Source organism: Primulina eburnea, chromosome 18 (assembly GCF_022965805.1).
Source record: "Primulina eburnea isolate SZY01 chromosome 18, ASM2296580v1, whole genome shotgun sequence".
In the NCBI taxonomy this organism is placed as follows: domain Eukaryota; kingdom Viridiplantae; phylum Streptophyta; class Magnoliopsida; order Lamiales; family Gesneriaceae; genus Primulina; species Primulina eburnea.
This window is the reverse complement of record NC_133118.1, coordinates 29,184,885-29,211,829: the sequence shown is the minus strand read 5'-3', so window position 1 is coordinate 29,211,829 and position 26,945 is coordinate 29,184,885. Positions and strand designations below refer to the sequence as shown.

Below are 26,945 nucleotides of genomic sequence, written 5' to 3'. Positions count from 1 at the left end.
AGGATATATATATACGTATATCCTTGCAATTCTTCAGAAGGAAAAGATCAGAATCGTAGAGAGAGCTTCTGGAGAAGAGTGAAAAATCCTTACGCCTTTATATTTCAATCCGTCCGTCTGATTTTGAATCTGACTTCGGTACTGCAATCCTATCAACGTAGGCTACAACTTGACGTAAGTTTTACTACGTTTTAACATGCTTTGAAATTATACTATTGTCAGAATTGAATAGGATTCAGATATGATGTTCTTGATATGTTAGACATCGTATAATCAAAGTCAGATGAAGAAACAGATTGATTATGGAATTGTTATGATTTTTCAGAATATATGGATTGATTTTGGGACGGATTTGGATTATGGATTGATTATAGAATGTAATGGATATGAGTTATGATTTGTAATTGATGTCTGTTGATTTGGTATTGACGGGGATACTGAGATTGTACCGTTATGCCGTTGATTTTGAATTAAATCAAGATTGATCAGATTGTTATTGATTTGAAAGGTATATTGACATGAGATTATTGATATTATCATTGCCAGACAGACTGTGAATTCAGGAATTTGACTGAGCCAGAAATCGACGAAAGAAAGGTATAAGTCAATGTGGTATTGGGAGATCGACTTGAGTCGGTTTAGACTTGAGTTTCCCTAAATCACATACTTTACTTTATTGCATTGATATTGCATTGATTTGATTGATATACTTGTTCTCTTGATTATAGATAGCAGGTATTAGACGAGTAGTCTTATGACAGAAGTGCCTGATAGTGGTGGGATCACCACGGGCACATTGCACGATGTTATGAGATATTGTATTGGCGGAAGTGTCATAGTCTGCTACTGGATAATTGGCTATCGATGTGGATAGAATTATAGCTCATTCTATTACTGGTGATCAGTATTGTATCGATGTGGATAGAATTATAACTTCTTCTATTACTGTTGATCGATGTTATATCGATGTGGATAGAATTGGAGTTTCTTCTATTACTGGTGATCGATACTATACTGATGTGGATAGAACCAGAGCTTATCTATTACTTGTGATCGATACTATATCGACGTGGATAGAACTGTAGTCTTTTCTATTACTGTTGGTCGATATGGAATGTCAATGTCTGGAAACCGGGATCCCTAGGCTAGGATTGAATCTAGTCTGAGTCGTTGAGTCACGAGCCTTTGTCGACAGTTTGATATTGATTATGTTTCAGATATTGATACATATCTTTGTTACCTGATTACATGCTTTATATTTGTTTATATGATTGCATGTTTCGTTGATTTATACTGGGATTATATTCTCACCGGAATTATCCGGCTGTTGTCTTGTCTGTATGTGTACATGACAACAGGTGGGACAGGTTCAGGGTTGAGAAGATGAAGAAAGATCGTGATTAGAGTGGAGATTCCGGACTTTGATTTTGATGTATAATAGGGTTTGAACACTTGACATTAGTTGTTAAACCACTACAAAAAAAAGTGTCTATAGAAGCGGTTTTTTTCAATTTTAAGATCGGTTTTTAACCGCTCCAGCATTTGTACCACCGGTTGCAAAAGCGCTCCTCTTATCTACGACCTTATATCTTATAGAAGCGGTTTATTTAACCGTTGGTACAAGTTGAAAAACCGCTTCTATTGTTTATTTTAGGTGCGGTTTGATAATGGTCGTACCCATTAGGAAGAAAAGGTTTTTTTAGCTACAATTTGCGACGGTTTAAGATAAACCGTCGCCGACAAAGTTAGCGACGGTTTCCGAAACCGTCGCTATGTAGCGACAGATTACAATACCGTCGTCTACAAATTTAGCGACGGAACTTTAAAACTGTCGCAACTACTAGCGACGACATGGTCATATATTCTGCGCTAACTTAGCGACGGGTTAAATATGATTTCCGTCGCTAATATTTTCAATAAAGTAAAAAAAAATTTAATAAAGCTCAAAAAACTTACAATATTAATATGATAACATAATTTCTGATATTAACGTTATACTACTTAAAAAATTACTAAAAATTAAAGAGAAAACATTTATATTAAATCTTAAAAATTTACTAAAAATTAAAGATAAAAAATTTATATTAAATGTAAACTAAAATCGTGTAAAAAAATTTTATTGTTATGAAATGGTAAAATTGTATAAAAGAGAAAAATTTTAAGTGTTGTGAAGGAAGAAAAAAGTACAGCAAAATTTAATGGAAAAAGAGCTATAATTCACCAAAAATTTAAAGTTTCATATCATATAATCCCAAGAATAAGCAATAACAATCTGAACCACTAGCAATGAAATAATAATCTACAACAAATTTACAGAATAAATAAAAATATTCAGTACAAAGGAAGGGTAAGAAAGTGGTTCCCGAGTGGAGGTATTTATAGAAAATTCGGCGACGGTTAATGAATTAACCGTCGCTATGAGCGACGGTTAACAGAAACACCGTCGCCATTATGGCGGTTTTTGAAAATTTAAATTTATCGACGGCGGTTTTTTGAAAATTTAAATTTAGCGACGTTTTATCTGATGATTGTCGCTATATTTAGCAACGGTAAAACAATAATCGTCGCTAGTATTAGCGACGGGTTTAATGAAACAGTCGCTAAATGAATACATGCGACGGGTTTATTCTACCCGTCGCAATATGTGGCGACAGTTTAGTAATACCGTCGCTATATTTAGCGACGGTTTCGTATACCGTCGCTAAATATCGCGACGGGCATCATTCAAACTGTCGCATTGTTGATTAAGCGACGGTTTGTATGAATCCGTCGCAAATTTTAGCGACGGTTCTCGCATAAACCAAAATGTTTTTAATAGGTGCAATTTTCATATCAATCCTAAAAAAAGAGCTATAAGGGCGGTTCACAACACCGATTTTGTGAAACCACTGTTAAAAATATTCAATTAGAGTAGTTTCAAGAATGATTCTAATAGTTAAATCAATAGGAGCAATTGATAGCAGCGGTTGATACAAATCGGTACTAAAAATTGCGCAATTAAAGCGGTAATGCGACCACTCCTAAAAGTAAGGAAATAGAAACGGTTTAAGTAAAACTGATTTTGTTGTTCAGTTTCCACGAGCGGTTTTAGAAGTGCTCCTCAAAAACCGCTTCTATAAACACTTTTTTTTGTAGTGAACCTTAGTTTAGTTTGAATACATGCAGTACAGGACTTGTATTGTATTTTATATACGGAGATGTATATATGTTTGATTTCACTACGTTCCGCACTTTAAAAAAAAAAAATTTAGACCCTGTTTAATTGGTTAATTAGTCCCAATTATGATTAAGAACTTGATTAGTGTCCGCGTCCCCACAAATATTTAAGAATATTCTTTTCAAAAATGATGTAGCAGAACTCATAAAGTTAGCAAATATATATATATATATATATATATATATATATATATATATATATATATATATATATATATATATATATATATATAAAAGTGTGGATGAAAAACATTGTTTTCCAATTGTGCAATGACAAAATTAACCTTGTATACACACTTCAAGATTAAAATTTAAGTCCTATATTAATTTTTTCAAATAACTCATCTTTATACTAAAATCATATAGTTTCAAATCTATATTTAATAATTATTATATGAGTTTATTTGATATTTACAATATAATCTTATTTGAATGTGTGTTTCTTTACATATATTGATTTATTTATTATTTTAAAACTTATTTAACAAGAAATTAACAGTCATCAATGTTAGTCTATATATATATATATATATATATATATATATATATATATATATATATATATATATAAAAGTGTGGATAATTGATGTGTTTTCCGATTGTGAAAAGACACAAATGCCCTTAAAGATATATATGCACAATTCTAACAATTATCACTTATATATATATATAATTCTAATAAATGCTAATAAATTATCATTATCCTTTTTCCGATTGTGAAAAGACACAAATACCTTGTTAGGTGCAATAATTGTCCCTGCTTGATAGAGCGATCGAACCGTGGTGCTTGAGCTGCTGTGCGGTTTAAAAGATTTGAACTGCACCATTACTACTAGCTATAGCTTTTGGTAAAGCGGTAAGCACTCGGTCCTACAATTGGTATCAGAGCCAAGGTCACGGGTTCGATTCCCATTACTTGCAAAGAGTGCAATTATTGGGAGGGAGATTGTTAGGTGCAATAATTGTCCCTGCTTGATAGAGCGATCGAACCGTGGTGCTTGAGCTGCTGTGCGGTTTAAAAGATTTGAGCTGCACCATTACTACTAGCTATAGCATTTGGTAAAGCGGTAAGCACTCGGTCCTACATACCCTTAAAGATATATATGCACAATTCTAACAATTATCACTTATATATATATAATTCTAATAAATACTAATAAATTATCATTACCCTATTCATTGATTGTTGTAGAATAAAATTAATTATATGTTTAATAGTATAATAACATGATAGATATAAAATAATATGACAATATGATGTTTAATACTAACATATTTTATTGGTTTTTTAACAAATAATTGAAAATAAAGAGTTTAATAAATTTATAATAAGAATGTATATCAACAATTATGAATGTCAATATGTTAACAATCTCATAAAACATGAATCTCTTAGAAAAATTTTGAGAGTTTGGCTATAATAAGAAATTTAAAAAAAATTAGTAGCACTTTTATAAAATATTATACATACGGAAAATTTATAAATTCAATATACAAATTTGGTGATATTTGAAATATCTACTAAAATTGATTAAGATTTAGACATTAAATGTCTAAAGCTAAACCAGACCATAATTTTCAAGAATATTACAATCAAAATCATAGTAAAAAATTTCTTAGTTTCAATTCCAAAATCAGCTCTCATAATATATACATACGAAAAAATTATAACTCCAATACACAAAATTTGGTGATATTTGAAACGCCTACACCCGACCATGATTTTCAAGAACAGTAGAACCAAAATCAGAGTAAATATTTTCTTAGTTTCAATTCCAAAATCAGCTATCATAATATATATATATAAATTTTGCTTCATAATTGATAAGCAATTAGTTTCTTTGTCTCATATAGTATATAACTATTTTATTTTATACAAAGAATTGAGCGCAAATAGTTTAATAAATGAGTGTGTCTTATGTGAGACTGTCTCACGGATCTTAATCTGTGAGACGGGTCAACCCTACTCATATTCACAACAAAAAGAAATACTTTTAGCATAAAATGTAATATTTTTTCATGGATGACCCAAATAAGAAATTCGTCTCACAAATACGACCCGTGAGACCGTCTCACACAAGTTTTTGCCTTAATAAATTTATTAGAAGAGTTTATATCAACATTTATGAATGTCAATATGTTAACAATCTCACAAAATATGAATCTCTTAGAAAAATTTGGAGAGCTATAATAAGAAAATTAAAAATTTTAGTACTATTTTTAAAAAATATTATACATACGAAAAATTTATAAATTAAATATACAAATGTCTAAAGCTAAAATTGATTAAAATTTAGACATTAAATGTCTAAAGCTAAACCATACAATGATTTTCAAGAATAGTTGAACCAAAATTAGAGTAAAAAATTTCTTCGTTTCAATTCCAAAATCAACTTCATAATATATATACATACGAAACAATTATAAATTCAATACACAAAATTTTGTGATATTTGAAATATCTACTAAGATTGATTAAGATTTATACATTAAATGTCTAAAGCTAAACTCGACCATGATTTTAAAAAACAGTAGAATCAAAATCAGATTAAATATTTTCTTAGTTTCAATTCCATAATCAACTATAATAATATATAAATTTTGCAACATAATTGATAAACAATTAGTTTCTTTGTATCATATAGTGTTTAATTATTTTATTTGATACAATGACTTGAAATCAAAGAGTTTAATAAATTTATTATAAGAATTTATATCAACAATTATGAATGTCAATATGTTAATAATCTCATAAAATATGAATCACTTAAATTTTTTGGGAGAGTTTCTATAATAAGAAAATTAAAGATTTTAGTATCAATTTCAAAAAATATTATACATACGAAAAATGTATAAATTCAACATACAAATTTGGTGATATTTGAAATGACAGCTTATACGTGGTGTTTGAATATATAATTTTTTAAAAAATTTGTTTCAATTCATTTTTTCCATATATTATGTGAATTACAATTTATTATATAACATAAAATCAATTGCTAGAATTTTAATTGAAGAAATAATTTTGAAAATATGATAAGAAATTAAGCTTATATAAATAACAAAATGATTCAAATTATTTTTTAGAAAATCAAAATTAAAATTTTGATAATATAATTGATATTACGCGCAACGCACGTACATCATGCTAGTACCTATAAAATTGTGGATGAAGAGCATTGTTTTCCAATTGTGCAATGACAAAATTAACCTTGTATACACACTTCAAGATTAAAATTTAACTCCTATATTTATTTTATCAAATAACTCATCTTTATACTAAAATCATATAGTTTCAAATCTATATTTAATAATTATTATATGAGTTTATTTTATATTTACAATATAATCTTATTTGAATGTGTGTTTCTTTATATATATTGATTTATTTATTATTTTAAAACTTATTTAACAAGAAATTAACAGTCATCAATGTTAGTTTATATATATATATATATATATACCTATAAAAGTGTGGATGAAGAGCATTGTTTTTCAATTGTGGAATGACAAAATTAACCTTGTATACACACTTCAAGATTAAAATTTAACTCCTATATTAATTTTATCAAATAACTCATCTTTATACTAAAATCATATAGTTTCAAATCTATATTTAATAATTATTATATGAGTTTATTTGATATTGACAATATAATCTTATTTGAATGTGTGTTTCTTTACATATATTGATTTATTTATTATTTAAAACTTATTTAACAAGAAATTAACAGTCATCAATGTTAGTCTACGAAAGATCGATATATAGAATTGTATAAATAAAAAGTAAAAAAAAAATTAGAGGTTAAATTAATATACGTGGTGCATACTAAAAAATCATACTAATAGTTTAAAATCTATATCTAATAATTATTATATGAGTTTATTTGATATTTACTATATAATCTTATTTGAATGTGTATTTTTTCACATATGTTGATTTATTTATTATTTTAAAACTTATTTAACAAGAAAATAATAGTCATCAATGTTAGTCTACGAAAGATCGATATATAGAATTTATTATCCATGATATATAATTGTACAAATAAAAAGTAAAAAAATTCTTTAGGAGGTTAGATTAAATATTATGAGTTATATTTTGCTATCAATATTACATTTCATTTGTTTTAATATTGTTTTTTATGATTTAATCACGGTGATTTTAAATTTATAATTGGAAAATTTTTCTATCGTCCACACGTTTATATGTACATAGAATGAAATAATTTTTTTTAAATGAAATATGACATAATTAAATATTATAATGAAAATTGATAAGGAAAAAAAGTCATCTTTACATATATTGATTTATTTATTATTTTAAAATTTATTTAACAAAAATTAATAGTAATCAATGTTATTCTACGAAAGATCGATATATAGAATTTATTATCCATGATATAGAATTGTAAAAATAAAAAGTTAAAAAAAATTAAGAGGTTAAATTAATATTATGAGTTATATTTTACTATCAATATTACTATTTCATTTGTATTAATATTGTTTTTATGAGTTAGTCATAGTGATTTTAAATTGATAATTATTTGTCTTTAGTACGCTTCACTTTTATAGATTATGCTTTATACATTGGTAAAATACATAATTTGATTGATTTTTAGGATATTATGATTTATACGTTGTGTTTGAATATATAATTTTTTTAAAAAATTTTGTTTCAGTTTATTTTGTTCTATATATTATGTTCATTACAATTATTACATAACATAAAATCAATTGCTTGAATTTAATTTGGGAAACAATTTTGAAAGTAAGTTATATAAGTTCTTATAAATCGTCTATTTTTATAAGAAATTAAGTTCAGATAAATAACAAAATGATTCAAATTATTTTTTAGAAAATCATATTTTTTTTATTTTTATAATATAATTGAAATTACGTGCAACGCACGTGCATCATGCTAGTTCTAACAAAAAAAAAAAAAACAATCCGCAATTTCGAAAGAAGTTTAACTAGATGAATCTTCAAAGTCGAATGATATTTGTCGAGTGAAGTCTATTAAACATGTTTATTAAGACGAAGTCTTATAATTGTTTCAAAGACGCATTCCATATTCACAAGGCCTCCACAAGAGTAATGTCAAGGACTGTGCGAGGGTGGTAAATACAGACTTTCTATTTCACACGGTTTTATGGGTTTTTTAAATCTCAGAAAATTCAACCCAGACTACCAATGGAAGGCTTCGGTAACGGTGGGTCGGAACTGCCAGCGGGGAGTTCAGATATTGTTGGGCAGTTGGTTTTGGATGTAAGAAAGTAAGCATACTGACCTTTTAATTGCTTCTTCTTTTTTTGTGTTTTCCCTCCGAATTTGGTGTTTTGGGTTTGGAACTATAATGGGTTGTGCCTGTGTACTTTGAATTGTCGCTGAAGCATCATCTTAGAAAGTGGTTTTGTACTTGTTTCTTTTGTGCCCGTAAAGTCGTAGGTGCATGGGTTCAAGATTATGCCGGGAATCTGATTTCTGATGGTTGTGGATGTGTATTTTTGTGAGGTTGTATTAGTTCGATTCGATATGTTAGATGCTTCATCCTCAGAGGCAATGTCCTTAGAGTGTCATGGAATGTTCTGTTTGATTCATATATATATTAGATGATTCTTGATCTTGGTTTGACCAGAATTTTGGTTTGTTGGTTCCTATGCAGTATAATGACAGAGGTAATGGTGCCCAAGATGGATTCGATTCTTAAACTTGTGAGTAGTTACCATGTACATATTTTAACTAACTGAATTATCAGCATCAAAGGTTTTTAGAGGAGAGTTGTGAGTTGTATCTTGATCTTTCAATTCTTGTTTTCAAACCTAAGAATCTGTGGATGAAAGAACTTTTTATAGCGTATAAATTTCCATTAGCACAAAAGTGAAAAAAATTTCAAGTCTTATTTTTCTCCTCATATGAACTTTTGATCCTGCAACTAGGTGGAGGGGTACAAATCGGAAAGGGCAAGTATGGAACAAGAATGGAAGTTGAGAGAGGCGCGGATTGATCAGCTCGAACATCAACTAAACCGAATTGTTGAGACTTTGATAGCAACAGAAAACAAGAGGTGAGAAATTGTGTTTGGATTATTGTAAGTTGGGATGAAAATAATGAAACGGTTTCCACTTCACAGGATTCTTGAGGATCCAATTCCGACCCCAGAGCCGAAAAATACGGAGCTCCGGTTTTCGAATAAGATTTCTCAGCCAATCTTGACGGGTGATGAGATAAAAGCAGAAGGCAACACTTGTATTGAAGTCTCTCTTCTTGATAGTTCCACAGGAAACATAGTCGATGTTGGACCCGTAGCATCTGCAAGTGTTGAAATAGTTGTTCTTGGACAGGGATCTGGTGATTGGACAGGAGAAGAGTTCAATGAGAAAATTGTGAGATTAGAAGGGAAGCCACCTCTTCTTATGGGAAATGAGTGTACACTACAAGGAGGCAAAGGTGTTCTGAAAAAAGTTAAGTTTAGACATTATGCAGCCGAATTAGTGAAGCCATCAGAGTTCCGGTTAGGGGCAAGAATTGCTGAAAAGTTTGATGGGATCACTGTAAAAGAAGCAACAACTGAATCTTTCGTCATCCGGAGTTACCGCAACAAATGTAAGTTTCCTCAGCTTTGTTCTCAGAAGCATGGTTATTAAACCATATGGCATACTCGGTTTCTTGAACACACTTTTCAATATCTGGTCTTTAGATTCCCGGAAGAATGAGATCCCGTGTCGTGAGGATAACATTTGGGTGTTGAAAAATATACAACGACGTGGTAAGATAGACAAGAGTCTGCAAGCTAAAGGAATCGATACAGTTGAGAAATTTCTGATCCAGCTCCTGATAAATCCTGAAGGACTGAAAAATGTAACATTTTTTGTCCTTGTATTTCCAGTTTTTTTACCTGAAAGTTGCACAAGGATGCTTTATAATTTTGTTGGCTTTATCTGCAGATTGCTGGTTTGAGGGGTACGAAGTGGAAGGCCACTGAAAATCATGCTCGAAAATGTGAGAGTAACAGGATGTACTGCTACACAAATTCTCAGGAAACTTTGTGCGTAGTTTTCGACATTTTTGGGAGGTTGCAAGGGCTGCATTCTGAAGGCTATTACACAGATACCAATATGTTGTCCAAAAACAAGAAGGCATACATCATCTAGCTCCTTTTAACCCAAAGGAAACTAGGAGAGCAAATAGCTCCCGTAGCTCATGCTATATTAGTAAATAAAATCCAAACCAAAAATCGTTTTTCGACCTATTGAACTAACCATAATAAACTTTTATGGCAGGTTGATGCAGACAAGTTGTTATTATCTGCTTTTGAGCACTGGGAAAATGTGCTCCCTTTTGATGATCTGGACTCTCTTCAACAGCACCTCGCGGCCATAAAAACTTCTTTCATTCTGTCAAATCCTTGCGTTCCAGGACAATATTCTGGTACAACAACTGATGCTGGAGCTTCTGAAATGGTCGATGAATCCAACAATATCAACAGAATCCCTATTTTAGACACTGATTCGCTTGCACGTTGTGACTCATTAGGTATACATGATGTTGAATTCAGCGATGATTTTCATTTCCTACTTGGTCAGCGCTCTAGTTCGGATCATGGTTTGATGTTTACTGATTCCGGTATTGGACGTGTGGTGTGTAGTGCAAGAATAGATGGAACTGAGAGAGTATCAGCTGAATCCGAGGCTGTTCTTCCAGGTAGTGAGCCTCCAAAGAAGTGGAAAACGCTGCTTTTCTGCATATTCTTGATCAGAAAATTGTTGAATTCTGAAGCTAATCCTGCCCGAAAGAAGCAGAAAATTTGTTCTCGCAATATAGGACACCCTATTTCAAACTCCAACGTCGGAGCTTATGAAATGATCGATGGATCCGGCAATTTCGAATTTCCGTATCCATTGTTCGATCAGGAAATCCTCAATTCAGACATGACTGCGCTTGTACATTATGACCCGTTAAGTTTACATGATGTTGGAACCACGTTCGACGATTTCGATATCGGGAGTTTGGTATATGGGGCAAGAAATTATGGAACTGGGAGTGTGTCAGCTGGATCCGAGGCTGTTGTTCTACGTAGTAACCTCCAAGGAAATGGAAAACGCTGTTTTTCTGCTTATCAAGATGGTTCTTAATCCGAAAATCATTGAATTCTGAAGCTAATCCTGCCCGAAAGAAGCGCAAAATTCAACAACTCTACTGAAGTGGATCATTCATATATATGTTCGTGTATGTATACATAGTAGGACTCTATCTACATAGTATTATCGAAAGTGTTCAAGTCAATTTGCACTTTGTTCTTCAAATTTGATAGCACGAAGACTGCTAAACTTCTTAACTGGCCCGTAAGGACTCTTCAATAAAAAAAAAAATTGTTTAGTTACTAATGATTTACACTTCTTGAGCTTAGTCTATGTTATATCGAGTGTGCTATATTTTTTATGATTTTATACGAGAACATTAATATTTTTATTGAATTCAGAACATCGATATAAAATTATATCAGATATAGCATACCTGATGTAACAAATAATGAATTCTTGTTACTATGTGGTTTAAAATATTTAAGTTACACCATTACCACTAGTCATAGTTTTTGGTAAAATGACAATCGTTCGGTCCTACAATTAGCATCAGTGTCAATGTCATGGCTTCGATTCACATTGATAGCAAATAATATAATTATCGAGAGTAAAATTATTGGGTGCAAAAAAGATTTGAATTGTATCATTACTATCAGCTATAATATTTGGTAAAAAGACAAGCGTTCGGTCCTACGTATATATTTATTCATAATTAATTTTGTGTGTAAATATGATGGCTAACAAGCAATTTTTTTTTCTTTTTACCTTTTTTTCTTTTTTAGTACGATGGAATGGATGTGTTTCTTTTTATCACATATTCCAAGTCGCTTAATTCTTAAATGTTTGTCATTGTACCACAATTAACTTCTGCAAACATTTTAATTGTAACATTCTTTTTTTCCAAAAAAAAAAAGGCTTGAATTTAATAGTCTTACGATTTACATTTCCGAATTTGACAATCTCAACACGCTGCAAAAATCTCTGAAAGAAGCGCTACTCGGTGCAATAGCGCGTATATGTTATTTGTCAACGTTAGTGTGTGTGTGTGTGTGTGTCTATATATATATATATATATATATATATATATATATATATATATATATATATATATATGTGTTGATTGTCAAGTCGTTGGTTATATATTAATTAATTAAGCACTTTGTATTAATTAATTTAAGCACTTTGGGGGTGTGTGTCTGTGTGTATATATATATATACAAAAACTTGTGTGAGAATGTCTCACATGTCGTATTTTGTGAGACGAATATCTTATTTTGGTCATTAATGAAAAAATATTACTTTTATTGTGAATATTGGTAAAGTTGACACGTCTCACAGATAAAGATTCGTGAGACCGTCTCATATATATAAATATATATATATATATATATATATATATATATATATATATATATATATATATATATATATATATATATATATATATATATATATATATATAATTTAACTACTTTGGATGTATGTATATATATAAACACACGCGTAATCATTGTGGACTCGTACAATCAAATCGAATGCAATTTTTCCTTCATTATTAAATATCAGTGATTAAAAATTCAATATTAATGAAAAGTATTAATATAATTCTTAAATAATTAGATTTATTTATATTAAAAAATTTAAATTAAATTTATTTATTTGATAAATTCATTACTAGTCGCGCCAATTTATTTTTTATTGATCGTTAGAACTTAAAGGAATAAAGTTCGATTCTATATCAATTATCAATATGAAGTATTACAATCAATTATAAATTTAATTTCGTTCAAAAAATTACGTTAAAAATAAAGATTTTATATTTAAATGACACTGAAATTAACCTATTTTTTTCATTAAATTTTTTGTTGCATTGGCTTTCTAAAGGTCTGAATTAAATTACTCAATTGACACCTGATATAATTAATATTTTTAATGAAATTAGTAACACGTGTCTATTTCGTGATGGAAAAATCGGTAAATCCATTATTCAACAAGAGATACAAAAATGGAATCCATTCTCTAACAGTACATTAATTTATTATTAGATCTCGTTTACAACTATCTCAAGATTTATATCTATGAAACATGTCAATCGATTCATAACTCTAGTGAAAATATAATATTTTTGAAATATAAAAGTCATAATTACATTTTCGCTCAGATTATCGTATATTACACTATTTTTTCATAATATAACTAACAAAAAATGATATTTTTGTAGTGTAAAATAATACTTTAGACATTAAATAGTTTAATAGGCCGAGTTGGATCGAAAATACGTCTGAGTTTTTGTCTTTGTGTTTGTGTGTGTGTGTGTGAGAGTGTATATATATCATTTTTTTTATATTGTTCATCAACTGTGCTCATCTTTGTATTCACCGATTATGTGACACTCATCTGTTGGATATAAAATTTTAATATGTTTCGTCACATCCAATAGATGAGTGTCACATTAAAGTACATACATAAATATGGTTGATGCATTAAAAAATGTTTTAAATTTAAAGTATAAATTTTATAATGTTTCATCACACACATTGAAAGCTTGAAGCTATAGTAATTTATGTATGATTTCTTAAAGAAAAATAAATTTGGTATTTTTTTTATTTTTGACAGGTTGGTCCGCTTAACTCGCAACTTGTAATGGGTTGGGGTTTTGTCAGTTCGCCAAATTTTAGACATTTATATCCACTATAGTTTTCGTAAAATTCTTGAATTACTGGAACGACAGCGTCGAGCAGCGATTGAGCAATGTATTCACTGAATAAATTTTCGGACTAATACACTAACCTACAAATAATGTTAATATGTTAGAAGATAAATAATAAGTTTTTCTCATTGTAGATTCTTTATGTCAGAAATAAAAATCTTGAACTTCATGGGGGTGAAAGAGAATTAAATCAAAGCCGAGCCTCCACAAGACCACAACCACAAATTCCATGTTGGAGAGTGTAGAAAAGTGCTCTTTCACACGCTAGTTTGGGACCCTTTACATTTTTTAAAATATATGCGCAACAAAAAATCTAGGATAATAATTTGTACGAGATAGTTTCATGGATCGTATTTTATGAGATATATATTTTATTTGAATAATCCATGAAAATATATTACTTTTTATGTTAAGAATATTACTGTTAATTCTGAATATCGGTAGGTTGGTCTGTCTATAAAAATTCGTGAAACCGTCTCACACGGCCAGCTCAAAATTTAATATCATCTGAATTACGGTGGAATGATTATGAACTCATGGTTAGACAAATTTTATCCGATTAAACTATATGCTTTGAAATCTATGTTTTGTGGCATTTGTGATCAAAGCATGGCAAAGACTCCACAATATCCATGTGGAGGAGTGTATAATAGTTATTAAAAAAACTTTTTAATGACACGCTATTACGGGAGGGACCCTTTGGTTCTATAAATGAGCCACATTCCTCGAAAATTCTTCAGTTATATCAGACATATTTTTGTAAGAGTTGGTGGTGGGAGGAGAAAACGTTGATGAATCTACCGATGGAAGGCGCCAGCAACAGTGGGACTGAGCTGCCGGGGAGTTCAGAGATTGATGGGCAATTAGTTTTAGCTTTGAGAAAGTGAGTATATTGAACAAAAAAACTGCTTCTTTGGGTACTTTTTTTTTTTGATTCTTTGGGTGTTTTCCCTCTGACTTTGGTGTTTTGAATTGGGAGCCGAAATGGGTTGTGCTTCTTTGCTTTGAATTTGTGTTTTATGATTGATTGTGGATATATTCTTTGATATTGACCAAACCAATATTCTCCCCTTTTTGGTCTTTCCCTTTTCTTTTCATTTGTTGGTTAATTTTCAGGATGATGGAAAAGGAGATGGAAGTGGTGGTGATAAATACTTTCCATAGACTCATTCTGCCCATTATGGAAGATTTGATTAGTAAAGTTGTGAGTAGATATCTTATTCCAACTTCTAGTTAATTACACAATGCTAAAGTGATTGTTTGTGTGTTTAGTTTCTCATTATGTATTTATGCATTTATGTGGTTTTTTCATTCATCGTTCCGCCTCTTGTTGTTTGTTGTTGTTGTTGTTGTTCTTCTTCTTCTTGGTATTATAGATTTTATAACTATTTGTAAAATGGCTCGATCCTTTGAGGGCATGTGAAACCAGGACAGCGCCAACGGCAAATCATTTTTTTTTATATTTTCGGGTTTTTTGTTTTTGGGTCTAATCACTTCAATTATTTGAAAAAATATTGTATGTATTTATTTTAAATTTGTTATGAAACCTGGTAGATTTTGGACAAGGAACCTCATATTTTTCAGAAAATGATCCAAATTTGTTATTAGCTTTACTTTAAAACGATATTAATATAAGTAAATTTATTTATAAAAAATAAGTATATCTGTGAAAAATATATTGTTGGTTAGAGATGTCTTTTCAATTGTATTTGAATTGATGAGTTTTATTTGATGGATAAATTTGGATGAGTGGATTATTTCATTAAATAGGTAACTAAAAAACAATTAATGAAGGATTTCAGATCTATCGGTTGGAAAATTGCCTGAACTAGTTAAGTGGATTTTTATTAATGATTTGAACTCATGTACCTCTAAATCCTTTCATCCAAATGCGATTTGATCTTATTCATGTAGATTTATAATTTTTCTTGACCTTCTATGATCTCCTTTCCTTCTTTTCAGAAAAGTTTTCTTTGATGTATGCTATGCTTAATCATTTAAGCTGTAATTTAATTTAAAGAAGAAAGAAGAAAAACTCAAGTAGAATTGTTGAAAATTTATAACTCTGCACAATAGGGCATACTGTTAAATGAGATATCATTGATTAGTCTACTCGTAAATGCGAAATTTCTTTCAGCCCTTAGATTTGCTGGTCCTGACCCCGCTCTTCTTTTCCAGGTGAAAGAAGAAATTCAATCTGCGGTTATGACTCATGGCCTTGGGTGAGCATAGTTATTTGATGAGTTCTTCACTCTATAAATATTCCAACTGAAAATTGTCTAACTGGAATACATATACTATGTGAGACTGGTAACATAGGAAGACATGTGTGCATGCTGATTTGATTGTAACCGTTATATTTCATTATACATCTTTGTACTTCTTTAGGAACCGTACACATGAAGCAACTATGTCCACTGAAAACAGAACTTTACAGCTGAAGTTTTTAGATGAAGTTTCTCTTCCTGTTCTGACCGGCAAGGAGATTGAAGGAAAAGGAGGCACTGCCATGAGGTTGGCTATTGTCAATAATATGACAGGGCAACTAGTTACTTCCGGGCCCGAAGCCTCGGCAAAGGTTGAGATACTACTTCTTCAGGCAGATGATGATGACAATGAACACAATTGGAGCACCGAAGACTTCGATAATAAGATCATTAGGGAAAGTGATGAAGAGAAACCACATGTTGCTAAAGGTATGTATGTGCGTCTCAAGGAAGGGGTGGCCATCTTATCTGATGTCAAGTTGGGACATGGCTCTATCTGGAAGAAGCGCTGTTCTTGCCGACTTGGAGCAAGATTTGTAGATAATTCTAATGGGAGTAAGGTGAAGCAAGCATGGACGGAGTCATTTACAGTCGAAGACCGCCGAGGAAAATGTAAGTCGCTCTCACTTTATTTTCTTGCATTCTCTTTTCATTTTAAGAATTTCGTATTGCATATTTGTGAGTTGCAGGCTCAATCTGGATGTTTAGGGTGGTTTACATGTTTTCACATTAGAACCATATGGAGGTAATAGCAATACTGTTACGCAAAATGAAAGTGTAGTTGGCAAATGGATGCAGAAGCTGATATGATTCCTATCCCTACCCCATTTATTAGGATTTCCGGCAAGTAGAGGTTTATCAACGCGGCATATATGCTTTGCTTGTCAGTTTGTTGTTCTTTATGGCTTTCTTGTTGTCCCTGATTTTCCTGAAATTCCTCATATGTTATTAAGTACTGTTTCCAGTAACAGACATTTTTAGAATGTATGTTGGGTGAGCTCACCAGGTCATAATCAGATATGTTGGAGGGATCGAAAGTTTTATAATGGGCGTCGGGAGTTATTGCCAACATGATCTGTGTCTTTTTTTTCCCAGTTTTCTTTCTATTTCCCTTTAGTCACTTCCGCTTTTTTCCATTTATTTTCTCGATCCTCAATTTTTATGTTATATTGAAAGCCCTGTGTCACGGGTAAGTTGAATATGAAGAAACAATATATTGTTAGTTTGGCTAACAATCGTTTTCTCTTGATGGGCATTCCTTTTCGCAACTTCTGTATGATTTGTGTTACCAGTATTCTGTTATGGTCCCCTGCAGTAATTGAATTGTATTTTAGACAGTTGTCCAATTACAAACACTATCAACCGTAGCAGGCCACATTTAAAGAAGATAGCTGTTGGAACATAGTATAACTCCTGTGTCCTGTTTTCAGTGTATGGAAAGCATCATCCACCATTTCTTTCAGATGAGGTTTGGAGATTGGAAAAAATTGGCAAGGAACGCTGTAAGCGCCTGTCCGAGGAAAACATTAAGACAGTACGAGATTTTCTGTTTTCACTCTCTGCTGATCCTCAGAAGCTAAAACGAGTAAGTACCTCTGTGGCTCTGTACTATCCTTTTCTTCGTCATACTTTCTAGAATAAATAAATTATAAATGCATTTCCTTTTGCCTGTTGTTGTACATTATCGAGTAAAGACTCCTAGGTATTAGTCAGCTAAATGTAGTCTAACAATCAGTACTCCATTAATACTCCTTTTTGCAGTTTAGTCTTCTATAACTTGCAATCATGATTTATGGAAAAGGAAAATACATGACATTTTGAGTTCATAAAGTCGGTGTCTTTATTCTCTCTCGTTTTCCTTTTAAAAGGAAGTTTTGTGCATCTGAACTGTCTACATTGCTTAGCATGATCCGCATAAATCTTGTGCAATATCTACAGGTTTTCGGATGTTCTAAGGAGTGGAAGGCCACAGTGGAACATGCTCGAACGTGCAATATTGATGATAAAAAGATTTCTTTATATCGCTCTCCTACTAAATTTAATTATATTGTGGCTTTTGATGTTGTGCCCCAACTGCTGGGGATAGTCCGCGACTCTCATTATGTTCGTCTTGACAATCTGTGTGAAGTCGAACAGGTATTCTTTTATGATATATAATCTTTCGTCTTACTTAAAAGGTTTTATTAAATGAGGAAAGTGGTCATGTTTTATTAATTTGCTTATATTTGTTTTCTAATAGGCAAATGCAAGGGAGTTGTTTTTACTTGCACTTGAAAATCGAAAGGACATAACTTCTGTTGATGATGAAACTTCTCTCTTGCAACAATTTCCTTATGAATCCTGTGACATTTGTGTTGCCACAGATTCTGTACGTAATGATGAATATGCTCCGATAGAACCGGATACCGGTCCTTCTATGTGTCCTTCAAACAAAGTTAGCTTGATTGTCTCAGAAAGAATGCAACAAATATGTGATCCATCTTTGCCAGTGCCTGATCAGGGCCCTAGTTCTTCAACGAGTGCTCTTGGTTATAATCAAGCCTTAGGTGATCCATCTTTGACTGTCCCTCATCAGGGCCCAAGTTCTTTACCGTTTGCTCTTGGTTTTAATCAAGCCTTATGTGATCCATCTTTGGCTGTCCCTGATCAGGGCCCAAGTTCTTCGCTGATTCCTCTTGGTTCTAATCAGGCGTTGTGCGATCCATCTTTGATTGTCCCTTATCAGGGCACAAGTTCTTCACTGATTCCTCTTGGTTCTAATCAGAGGTTTTGTGATCCATCTTTGATTGTCCCTTATAATGGTCCAAGTTATTCACTGATTCCTCCTGGTTCTTGTCAGGCCTTATGTGATCCATCTGTGATTGCCCCTGATCAGCCAATTTATTCACCAATTGATCTTGGCTTGTACCAGGCCTTATATCATTCAACTTTGACTCTCCCTGATCAGGGGCCAATTTATCCTCTGAACGATCTTGGTTCGAATCAGGCCTTATGTGATCCATCTTTTACTGTCCCTGATCAAGGCCCAATTTACTCATTGATTGCTCTTGGTTCTTATCAAGCCTCATGCAATCCATATTCGACTGTCTGGGATCAAGGCCAGAGTTCTTCACTATTTGCTCTTGGTTCTAAACATGCCTTGCATGATGCATCTTTGTCTCTCCATGATCAGGGACCAAGTTCTTCAGTGATTGCTCTTGGTTCTTATCAGGCCTCAAGTGACCCATCTTTGACAGTCCCTGAACAGGCCTCAAGTGACCGATTAACTGATCTAAATGATTTATTTGAACATTCTGATGACAATGAGCTGATATCTCTATTTTACCATCATAACAATAAAAATTCTAAAACTCACACTAAATCACATTCTGTTCAACGATGTAATGCCGGCAGTATCCGATTCTTTGCGGCTGTGGGTCTCACGATGTGGGTATCTCGAGTAAGAAAGAGGGTTATGGGTTCTTGCGATTTTGATGTTCAGAAGAGGCAGAGGATCTGTTAACAAGCTGCTGATATTGTGTTTCTTACGGTATTTCTGGTATGCTATAGAAATGTCACTTGTATCTAGTTGTAACTTGGAGTCAATTATTGGATGTTATATATGTGTTTCATGAGTGAACAGTAAAACTTTCTAACTTCTTTTCCCTTTAAATTCATTTAGTTGTCTGATATTGTTTTCTTATGTAGAGAGCACAACACAGTTGTAGTAATCCTGAGGATGCATTGCCACAAGCAAACAATTGTTGAAACACTATCAATAGAACGGTCGAGGTTGCATGGCGCCGTTGGTGAATTGAAGACAGAATGCTTAGCTGTGGTGGCCGACTGGTTTATGACTGTGCCAGGTTTGAAGCAATTTGGCTGTCTTCGAGATATGTTTGCCATCGTAGGAGTAATCCAGTTACCAATCCTTCTGTGCATATCAAGTATGCCATGTTCTAACTGGTGCATAGATACAGGTTGATTTGGGTAATATTTGAGGGGGGAGTTGAGAGCAAAAACATGCAATTGAAAGGGTTGAGTCTGTGGCAAACAGTAGGAAATGGATCTTTGGAACTCACTAAATAATCCTGAAGTCAGGAAGTAGTTCGAACGTCATGTGTCTACTGCAATTGAATTCACACGGAAGCATCAAGGACGTGGATCACAAAAGAGACGAAAGGAGGTGTTGAGGTTCGTGATCTTAGAAGTTGGAACAAATCTTTAGTCTCCAAAGTTCTTTGGGATATTCAATAGACAATCTCTTTGGATCAAGTGGATCCACCATCTTCACTTGTCGAGATGCGACATTTGGACTGGGACTACGAAACATTTGGACTCTCCTCTAATTATGCGGGTTCTTCTTATTTGAGATGAAATTTTGGTGAAAGCTGATTCTCCATCTCATGCGGCAACGACTCTAGATTCTTTGTTCTTGAACGCCTCTCCTAGAGCTAATCGTGCTTATCAGTATTTCAGGCCCCCTATATTTTACCCAAGCATGCCTTCACACGATGGTTATGTGTGCAGGGACGTCTTGCCACTCTGGATCGGCTTCCCTCTGTCTTAGAAAAGGGTTGCATCTTTGCGATTCAGGTATTCATAGCTTGGATCATCTCTTCTTTGAGTGTGTTTTTAGCAAATGCTTATGGGGGAGAGTTTGTGATTTCCTAAGTTATTCCGCGACGACTAAAGCCTTATAGTCGTCGCGCATTGAAGTGGTTCAAGAAGCCAAGATTACAAAAGCCAGATTGCTTGCTTTATCGGCTACTGTTTATTACATCAGTTGGTCTACTGGGAACGCCATGATCTTTGAAGGAGTTATTGTTGATTTAAATATAATGTTTTTCTGCATTAAAATGCATGTTTTCAGTTTTCCAATGTATGTTTAATCTATATCCTTGGATGGAATGTACATTTGAGCATAGTTTGGTACGTACGATACGATAAACATGTGATATATAATATAAGGATAAGTGAAGGATAAATATGATGAATGATATTATATTTAATGTTTGATATGATTTTAATAAGAGTGATTAAATTTATATATTAGATTGTAATGACAAAATTAACTTTATCATAATAAATTTTATAATTTCAAAGTTGTTGTTTGAATTCATATTTTTTATTTGTTTATGTGTTACAGTATTTGCATGATTTATTTATTTTTATCTAATTTTATACATTATATAATATGATAATTGAGCCATTGATTTTGTGAGTCAAGTCAAATATCAATTTTTAAGGTTAATCGAGTGATACTAGTAATTTTATTGATATTTATAAAAATCATTTATATAATTATCTCGAGTTCATTTATATAATTATCATATTATATAATATATAAAAATAAATAAAAATATTTATTTGATAGGATGGTGAAATGAGAGAACGATAGGGTTTAGGATTTTTATATATTGAGGACAATTAACTCATCTGAGGTGTTTTTTTATCAATAAATTAAAATCATCACATCTCATAAAAGAGATATTTTATCTTTGTATAAAATTATTTATCACATACCCGTGGTATTATCAATGGCTTTCTAAAAAAGTATCAAACGTAGGATAAAAATGATTATTTATCAATCTTTTATCCAGTGTACCAAATTATGTTGGATGATATGGTTCTATATTAGTTTTGTTTTTTTTTATTTATTTTTTGAAATAATAAATAATAATTTGTTTTATTTATATTAGCTATTAATGGTTGTGGACGGTATTTATCTTAGTATGTCCAGAGTACTTTATATCTTCTGGGGTTTTCCTAAAATTAATTTTAAAAAATAAGTGAATGGTGAAATTTTGCTAAATTAAGATAAAATTCTACCTTCAAATGGCATAGGCGCGGCTACCATATATTGTAGCATCTGCTGTCAAAAGGCAGCCAACGTTGCTAATTTTGGGCACATATCTTATTTAATAAAAGAGTAGGTTTTTGTGAGATGGTCTCACGGATTTTTATCTGTGAGACTAGTCAACTATACCGATATTCACAATAAAAAATAATACTTTTAACATAAAAATTAATATTTTTTCATGGATGATCCAAATAAAAGATCTGTCTCATAAAATACGATCTGTGAGATCGTCTCATACAAGTTTTTGTCATAACTAAAATAGGACTTGAGACTATATGAGAAAAACGAGAGTTTTAGTTTTCGGAAAAAAAATGTATACGTGTATCGATTTACTTATTTTTTATTTTATTTTTACTACTAATAATTAATAATAATAATAATAATAATAATAATAATAATAATAATAATTGGAATATGAATTTTTTGTGCAAAATTCTTTAATTTGTGTTCTTTTTTAAAAAAAATATTTATTAATATTATGATCGTTATTTATTAATCATATTACAAATAAAAATAAAATAAAAAATAAGTAAACCTAAACACATAATTTCATTTTTTTTTCGAAAATTATATCAATGTATGTTAGAATAAATAAATAAATAAACATTTTACAAAAATTAAAATGGAACAATTTTTTTTCGAAATTTCCTTTTTATCAAATTAGTCCACATATCACACAAAAATATAAAAAAAAATTGGTTGACCGATATGTGGACTGCTTTGAAAAATGAAAAATTTCGGAAAATATTTTACCCTTCTAATTAATTTAAACAAATTCTATTATTTATTTTAATATATATTGATATAATTTTTAAAAAATAAAGAAATTATGTGTATAAGTTTATTTCGTTTTATCATATTTTTACTATGATTAAATAATAATAATAATAATAATAATAATAATAATAATAATAAATTTTAAAATTTTAAAAAATAAAATAAAACACAAAATCAAGAATTTTGTATAGGAAAATTCAAAATTTTCATATTCCAACTTTTTTATCAATAATATTAGTAGTAAATATAAAAAAAAATAAGTTAATATATACATTTTTCTTTTTCTTTTTTTGAAAGCTAAACCATTACATATTTAAATAAATAAAGAATTTATTTTAAACTTTTTTTTATGTGATCTCAAGTCTATTTTTATTAAATAATATATGTGTTTAAGTTCTAAAATAACACCATCATTCACATATTTACAAAAAAACACCTATCTTCTTTGATTGAGTGATGTATTTTTATTTATTGAAAAAAAAAATGTATCAACAAACACCTTTGTTTTCCTCCAAAGGATATATTTTACAATATTTTCCTCTATTCAGCATTGCCTTAATTTGCTCTTCAATAACCATTTCCGGGATCCTCGCAGCGCCGAAAACATCTACGTCTTACAAACCTTGCTGTCTCCACATAACTCATTCTGCAACACGAGAGGAGTAAAATTTTGAAGAGAGCAATAAGAATGGTGCCATTACATTACGCAACAGCAAACGAAAACGAAAATGGTTATCATCTTGAATGCGAATAAATTGCAGACCTTTTTCTTCCTTGCTTCTAAAACTTGTTCTAGAGGCGGTCGACCTGAAACATCACGCGTAATTTCTTTACGATTACTGTCTAAAATAATGCCAAACCGTAAAGGATAAACAAGGGAATTGCCCTTAAATGTTTATGGAAGCCAGTGGCAGCATAAACCAAACATGAAGACATTGGCGACGAAATGTGCTAACACATGGTTTCAGAAAGCAATTGTTCGAGTGGCTTATACTATTGGGAGGCTCTCTCACCCAGAAAACTAGTTGCTTAGGTATGAATCTTCTTTCAAATTTATGGCCTAACAGATGATAAATTCAATTCATGTTCTCCGGCTCTGAACAAATGAAGTTACTTCTGTGCATCAAAATATCAAGACTGGAATCAAGTTCAAACAAGAGCTGTACTGACCTGTAATAGGAAGACGATACTTAGCCCAAACACCATAAATAGCATCCGCGATACTTGCAATCTGCGAAGTGTCAAATACATGCCCACAGCTGAGAACTTAAGGAACCTTCCATGTAAGAAAGAGACAAAAAATGGCGATAGGATATAAAATGTTGGACTATATTGAAGGTGGACATACAGGTTCATATTTAGTAATGGCATACACCCATCCCAAGCCAACAGCTTCATAAAGTTTTCTGAATGCCTGCAATCATCCATTTACTGAGAATGACGGAATCAAGCTGCACTTGGTAAGATTCGATGAAATTATAATGTCTAACGGTCTCAGAAAGGGCCCGAGGGCCGACACATCATGTGTGGTTTTAGAATCCAGTGAAGTTGTGATACTTCCTACCTAGTCGTACAGCTAAATTATATAATATGATCTTGCTTGAATCTCGAAAAGTATTGCTACCTGGAAGGAAATGGCAATTTTGTGGTTCAGGTTCCTGTACACAGGCGACAAACTCCGAATCCAATGACCTCGAGATGGAGACACTTCTTTGGGACATTTTACTTTAAGGTCGTGGTAAATTTTCTCAATTTACATTTTACGTAGAGCTAACAATAAAAGTCACCACGATTTTGCTTGATATCAGATCATTCCTAATGTTCGTGATTGCAGCATAAACAACATTAACTGACTCAGGACTTAACAGCTTCAAATGTTTTCTTAAAAAAGTTCAGAAATAATCGGTGTTTCAAGAAGGCAATACGCAACAAATTATCAATAAATGCACGATACAGAACATTTGAAGTAAGACTATCTATGTGAACAAGTAAATTTGATGAGAAATACCAGCAAACAATGCAAGGAACTCAATTATAACACACAAAACAGGAGAAAAAGATACAGAAAAACTACCACAAAAGGCAATATAATTCATAGCTTTGAAATAGAAATATAGATGGGGGTATACCTCAACATCTGTTACCACAGTGTTGTCAGATAGAATTGCATGAATACGTCCCATTGCCTGAATTTTGAAAATAAAAAAAAAAAAAACTCAGCTACCATCAATGAAATGTGCGCACCAATGCATGTGATTTAAGTGTACAATACACTACTGCATCATTCTCGTAACAGCCTTTTACAACTTATTTTTTCGAAAAATCCTTAAGAGTCATTGAGGAGATCCGGCATTTAATAAGATATACTAATTTGTCTAGATTTAAAAATTTTAATTTTATTACTGTCATATGTCAGTTGTAGAGGAATGGAGAAGCAAATTAGACATATGCAACCCACTAAGCAGGACGTAAATCGTCAATAAAGATCCACACATTTCAAAACATCACAAGACAAATGTCAAATCACAGAAAATATTGTCGCAACTCGCAAGAATTTAAGGGAACATACAGTTTTGTAATCAAGGCCTTGATTATCCTCCGCACGATATGTATCCGAACTTATGTCCACAAATTTTATAGCTCCATAACTTCTATTCCTCTCAAGTAGCATGTTAACCTATGAGGACAAAAAAATCGCTTCAACCTAAAGATAAGAGCGATAAATCATGAAATATATGCACATACTACTTCGAAATCAACAAAGCTAGTATATTTGACTTCCAAGCGCATGTCATAGAAAAATTTTCAAGTTTCGCTTCTAATTTTCCACAAGTTACCAGATTTGTACCACAGATACAATTACCTCGGTCTTACAATTAAATTATCAAAATCCAAGACCGACCTCTCGCATACATAGTGGGCATTCTCCATCATAAAGCATCTTAATCTTCCAATTCTCTTTAGATGGCTCCTCTGTTTCTTTCTTGGGAGCCACCGGATCAACTGTCACCCCACTTACAGCCCGAATTCGACAGTTCTCTCCTGAACATTTACAAGAGATCAACACATTTCCCAGATTGATACCAAACATACCTTCACGACCATATCCTCAATCCCATAAATGTAAACAAATGAACTCACAGATGGAATCTCAACATTCAAAACATACTAGTAGGCCGGAAAACCTTGATTTCATCGTACTTTGAGGATGCACTTATAACACATGAAAACTTATCACACAACCTTAAACGTGAAATAAACTTTTCTTTAATTGTATCGGTTTTACGCTTGAAAATGAACTTATTACACTTCAATACTCATGAAACTCGTACATAAAAAAAATTCAAATATAATATCTAACACACCTTAAATTGATCAAACCCACAACTTTGTGAGGCCGGGGAAAAATCAAGAAAAGCTAGAAATGAAATACAAGAAACTCAATTTTCGTGCAACATCACTCGGTGAACCAAATGCCCCATACCTGTCTGAGACAAAGGGTATACGCTTGATTGGTGAAAACGGCTCGAAGAAGAGACATTACACGTGGTTCGGAGATACCGAGGAAGCGATAGCAAACATGTGTTCGTTTGTTTCCCGACGTAGATTGCTCCTCTGAAAGTCATAGCAAATTTTGCCTGCGTTTTTCTCTTCTTTTGTGAATCTTAAGGTTTATTCTGTTATGAAACGACGGTATCCGAACGTGGCAAAGCCAGCAGCATCGGTCCAGCCTGCTCACATTTGGCTGGAAATTGCCCACATCTTTTGCATATTTTTTCCCTTAAATAAATTGAATAATAATAATAATAATGCATCATAACGCATCTGTTCGTGAGACGATTTCATTGATTTTTATTTGTGTGAAATATCAACGTTCTCAATATTTATATAAAAAAATAATTTTTTTCATCAGTGACTCAAATAAAATATTTGTCACACAAAATTTACTCGTAAAACTGCCACAAATAAGTTTTTATGTATATTATATTATAGACTCGTAAAATCGTGTCACATTAGTTTTTATATATATTTGATACCTCAGGAATGGG

The 26,945-nt window shown here is 31.8% G+C and overlaps 3 protein-coding genes across 6 annotated transcripts; 2 read left to right on the top strand and 1 right to left on the bottom strand.

Annotated features, from left to right (window-relative positions):
* Positions 1-8,277: 8,277 nt before the first annotated feature.
* On the top strand, positions 8,278-11,716 carry LOC140820099 (uncharacterized). Its single transcript, XM_073180420.1, has 7 exons — positions 8,278-8,492; positions 8,882-8,930; positions 9,156-9,283; positions 9,350-9,822; positions 9,917-10,077; positions 10,164-10,355; positions 10,500-11,716. The coding sequence occupies exons 1-7, from the start codon at positions 8,410-8,412 to the stop codon at positions 11,349-11,351; spliced, it is 1,938 nt and encodes a 645-aa protein (XP_073036521.1). The 5' UTR covers positions 8,278-8,409; the 3' UTR covers positions 11,352-11,716.
* A 2,887-nt stretch (positions 11,717-14,603) lies between these two features.
* On the top strand, positions 14,604-20,986 carry LOC140819011 (uncharacterized). Of its 3 annotated transcripts, none has more exons than XM_073178996.1 (8): positions 14,604-14,893; positions 15,127-15,214; positions 16,189-16,232; positions 16,399-16,889; positions 17,708-17,862; positions 18,216-18,413; positions 18,517-19,815; positions 19,985-20,986. In XM_073178996.1, exons 1-7 carry the CDS (start codon positions 14,802-14,804, stop codon positions 19,777-19,779), a joined length of 2,331 nt encoding a protein of 776 aa, XP_073035097.1. In that variant the 5' UTR covers positions 14,604-14,801; the 3' UTR covers positions 19,780-19,815; positions 19,985-20,986. The 3 variants fall into 3 exon arrangements, with proteins under 3 accessions (XP_073035097.1, XP_073035096.1, XP_073035095.1); XM_073178995.1 differs by having other exon boundaries at positions 19,979-20,986; XM_073178994.1 differs by having other exon boundaries at positions 14,605-14,893; positions 19,965-20,986.
* Positions 20,987-23,380: 2,394 nt separating this feature from the next.
* Positions 23,381-26,670, bottom strand: LOC140820000 (uncharacterized protein At5g50100, chloroplastic). Of its 2 annotated transcripts, XM_073180296.1 has the most exons (8): positions 26,381-26,667; positions 25,799-25,938; positions 25,466-25,573; positions 25,026-25,082; positions 24,245-24,310; positions 24,067-24,127; positions 23,660-23,703; positions 23,381-23,542 (listed from the first exon to the last, which is right to left on the bottom strand). In XM_073180296.1, the coding sequence occupies exons 1-8, from the start codon at positions 26,520-26,522 to the stop codon at positions 23,504-23,506; spliced, it is 657 nt and encodes a 218-aa protein (XP_073036397.1). In that variant the 5' UTR covers positions 26,523-26,667; the 3' UTR covers positions 23,381-23,503. The 2 variants fall into 2 exon arrangements, with proteins under 2 accessions (XP_073036397.1, XP_073036396.1); XM_073180295.1 differs by lacking the exons at positions 23,381-23,542; positions 23,660-23,703 and adding an exon at positions 23,725-23,956 and having other exon boundaries at positions 26,381-26,670.
* Between the last annotated feature and the right edge of the window lie 275 nt (positions 26,671-26,945).

Excerpts from the sequence above, each read along its gene's own strand:
- LOC140820099 (XM_073180420.1), top strand. The coding sequence starts at position 8,410 with ATGGAAGGCTTCGGTAACGGTGGGTCGGAACTGCCAGCGGGGAGTTCA. Across the intron at positions 9,823-9,916 it reads CCGGAGTTACCGCAACAAAT|ATTCCCGGAAGAATGAGATC; the intron begins GTAAGTTTCCTC and ends TCTGGTCTTTAG. Across the intron at positions 10,078-10,163 it reads ATCCTGAAGGACTGAAAAAT|ATTGCTGGTTTGAGGGGTAC; the intron begins GTAACATTTTTT and ends CTTTATCTGCAG.
- LOC140819011 (XM_073178996.1), top strand. The coding sequence starts at position 14,802 with ATGAATCTACCGATGGAAGGCGCCAGCAACAGTGGGACTGAGCTGCCG. Across the intron at positions 14,894-15,126 it reads TTAGTTTTAGCTTTGAGAAA|GATGATGGAAAAGGAGATGG; the intron begins GTGAGTATATTG and ends GTTAATTTTCAG. Across the intron at positions 16,233-16,398 it reads GTTATGACTCATGGCCTTGG|GAACCGTACACATGAAGCAA; the intron begins GTGAGCATAGTT and ends GTACTTCTTTAG.
- LOC140820000 (XM_073180295.1), bottom strand. The coding sequence starts at position 26,522 with ATGACTTTCAGAGGAGCAATCTACGTCGGGAAACAAACGAACACATGT. Across the intron at positions 25,574-25,798 it reads GCCCACTATGTATGCGAGAG|GTTAACATGCTACTTGAGAG; the intron begins GTCGGTCTTGGA and ends TTGTCCTCATAG. Across the intron at positions 23,957-24,066 it reads GTATCGTCTTCCTATTACAG|GCCATAAATTTGAAAGAAGA; the intron begins GTCAGTACAGCT and ends ATCATCTGTTAG.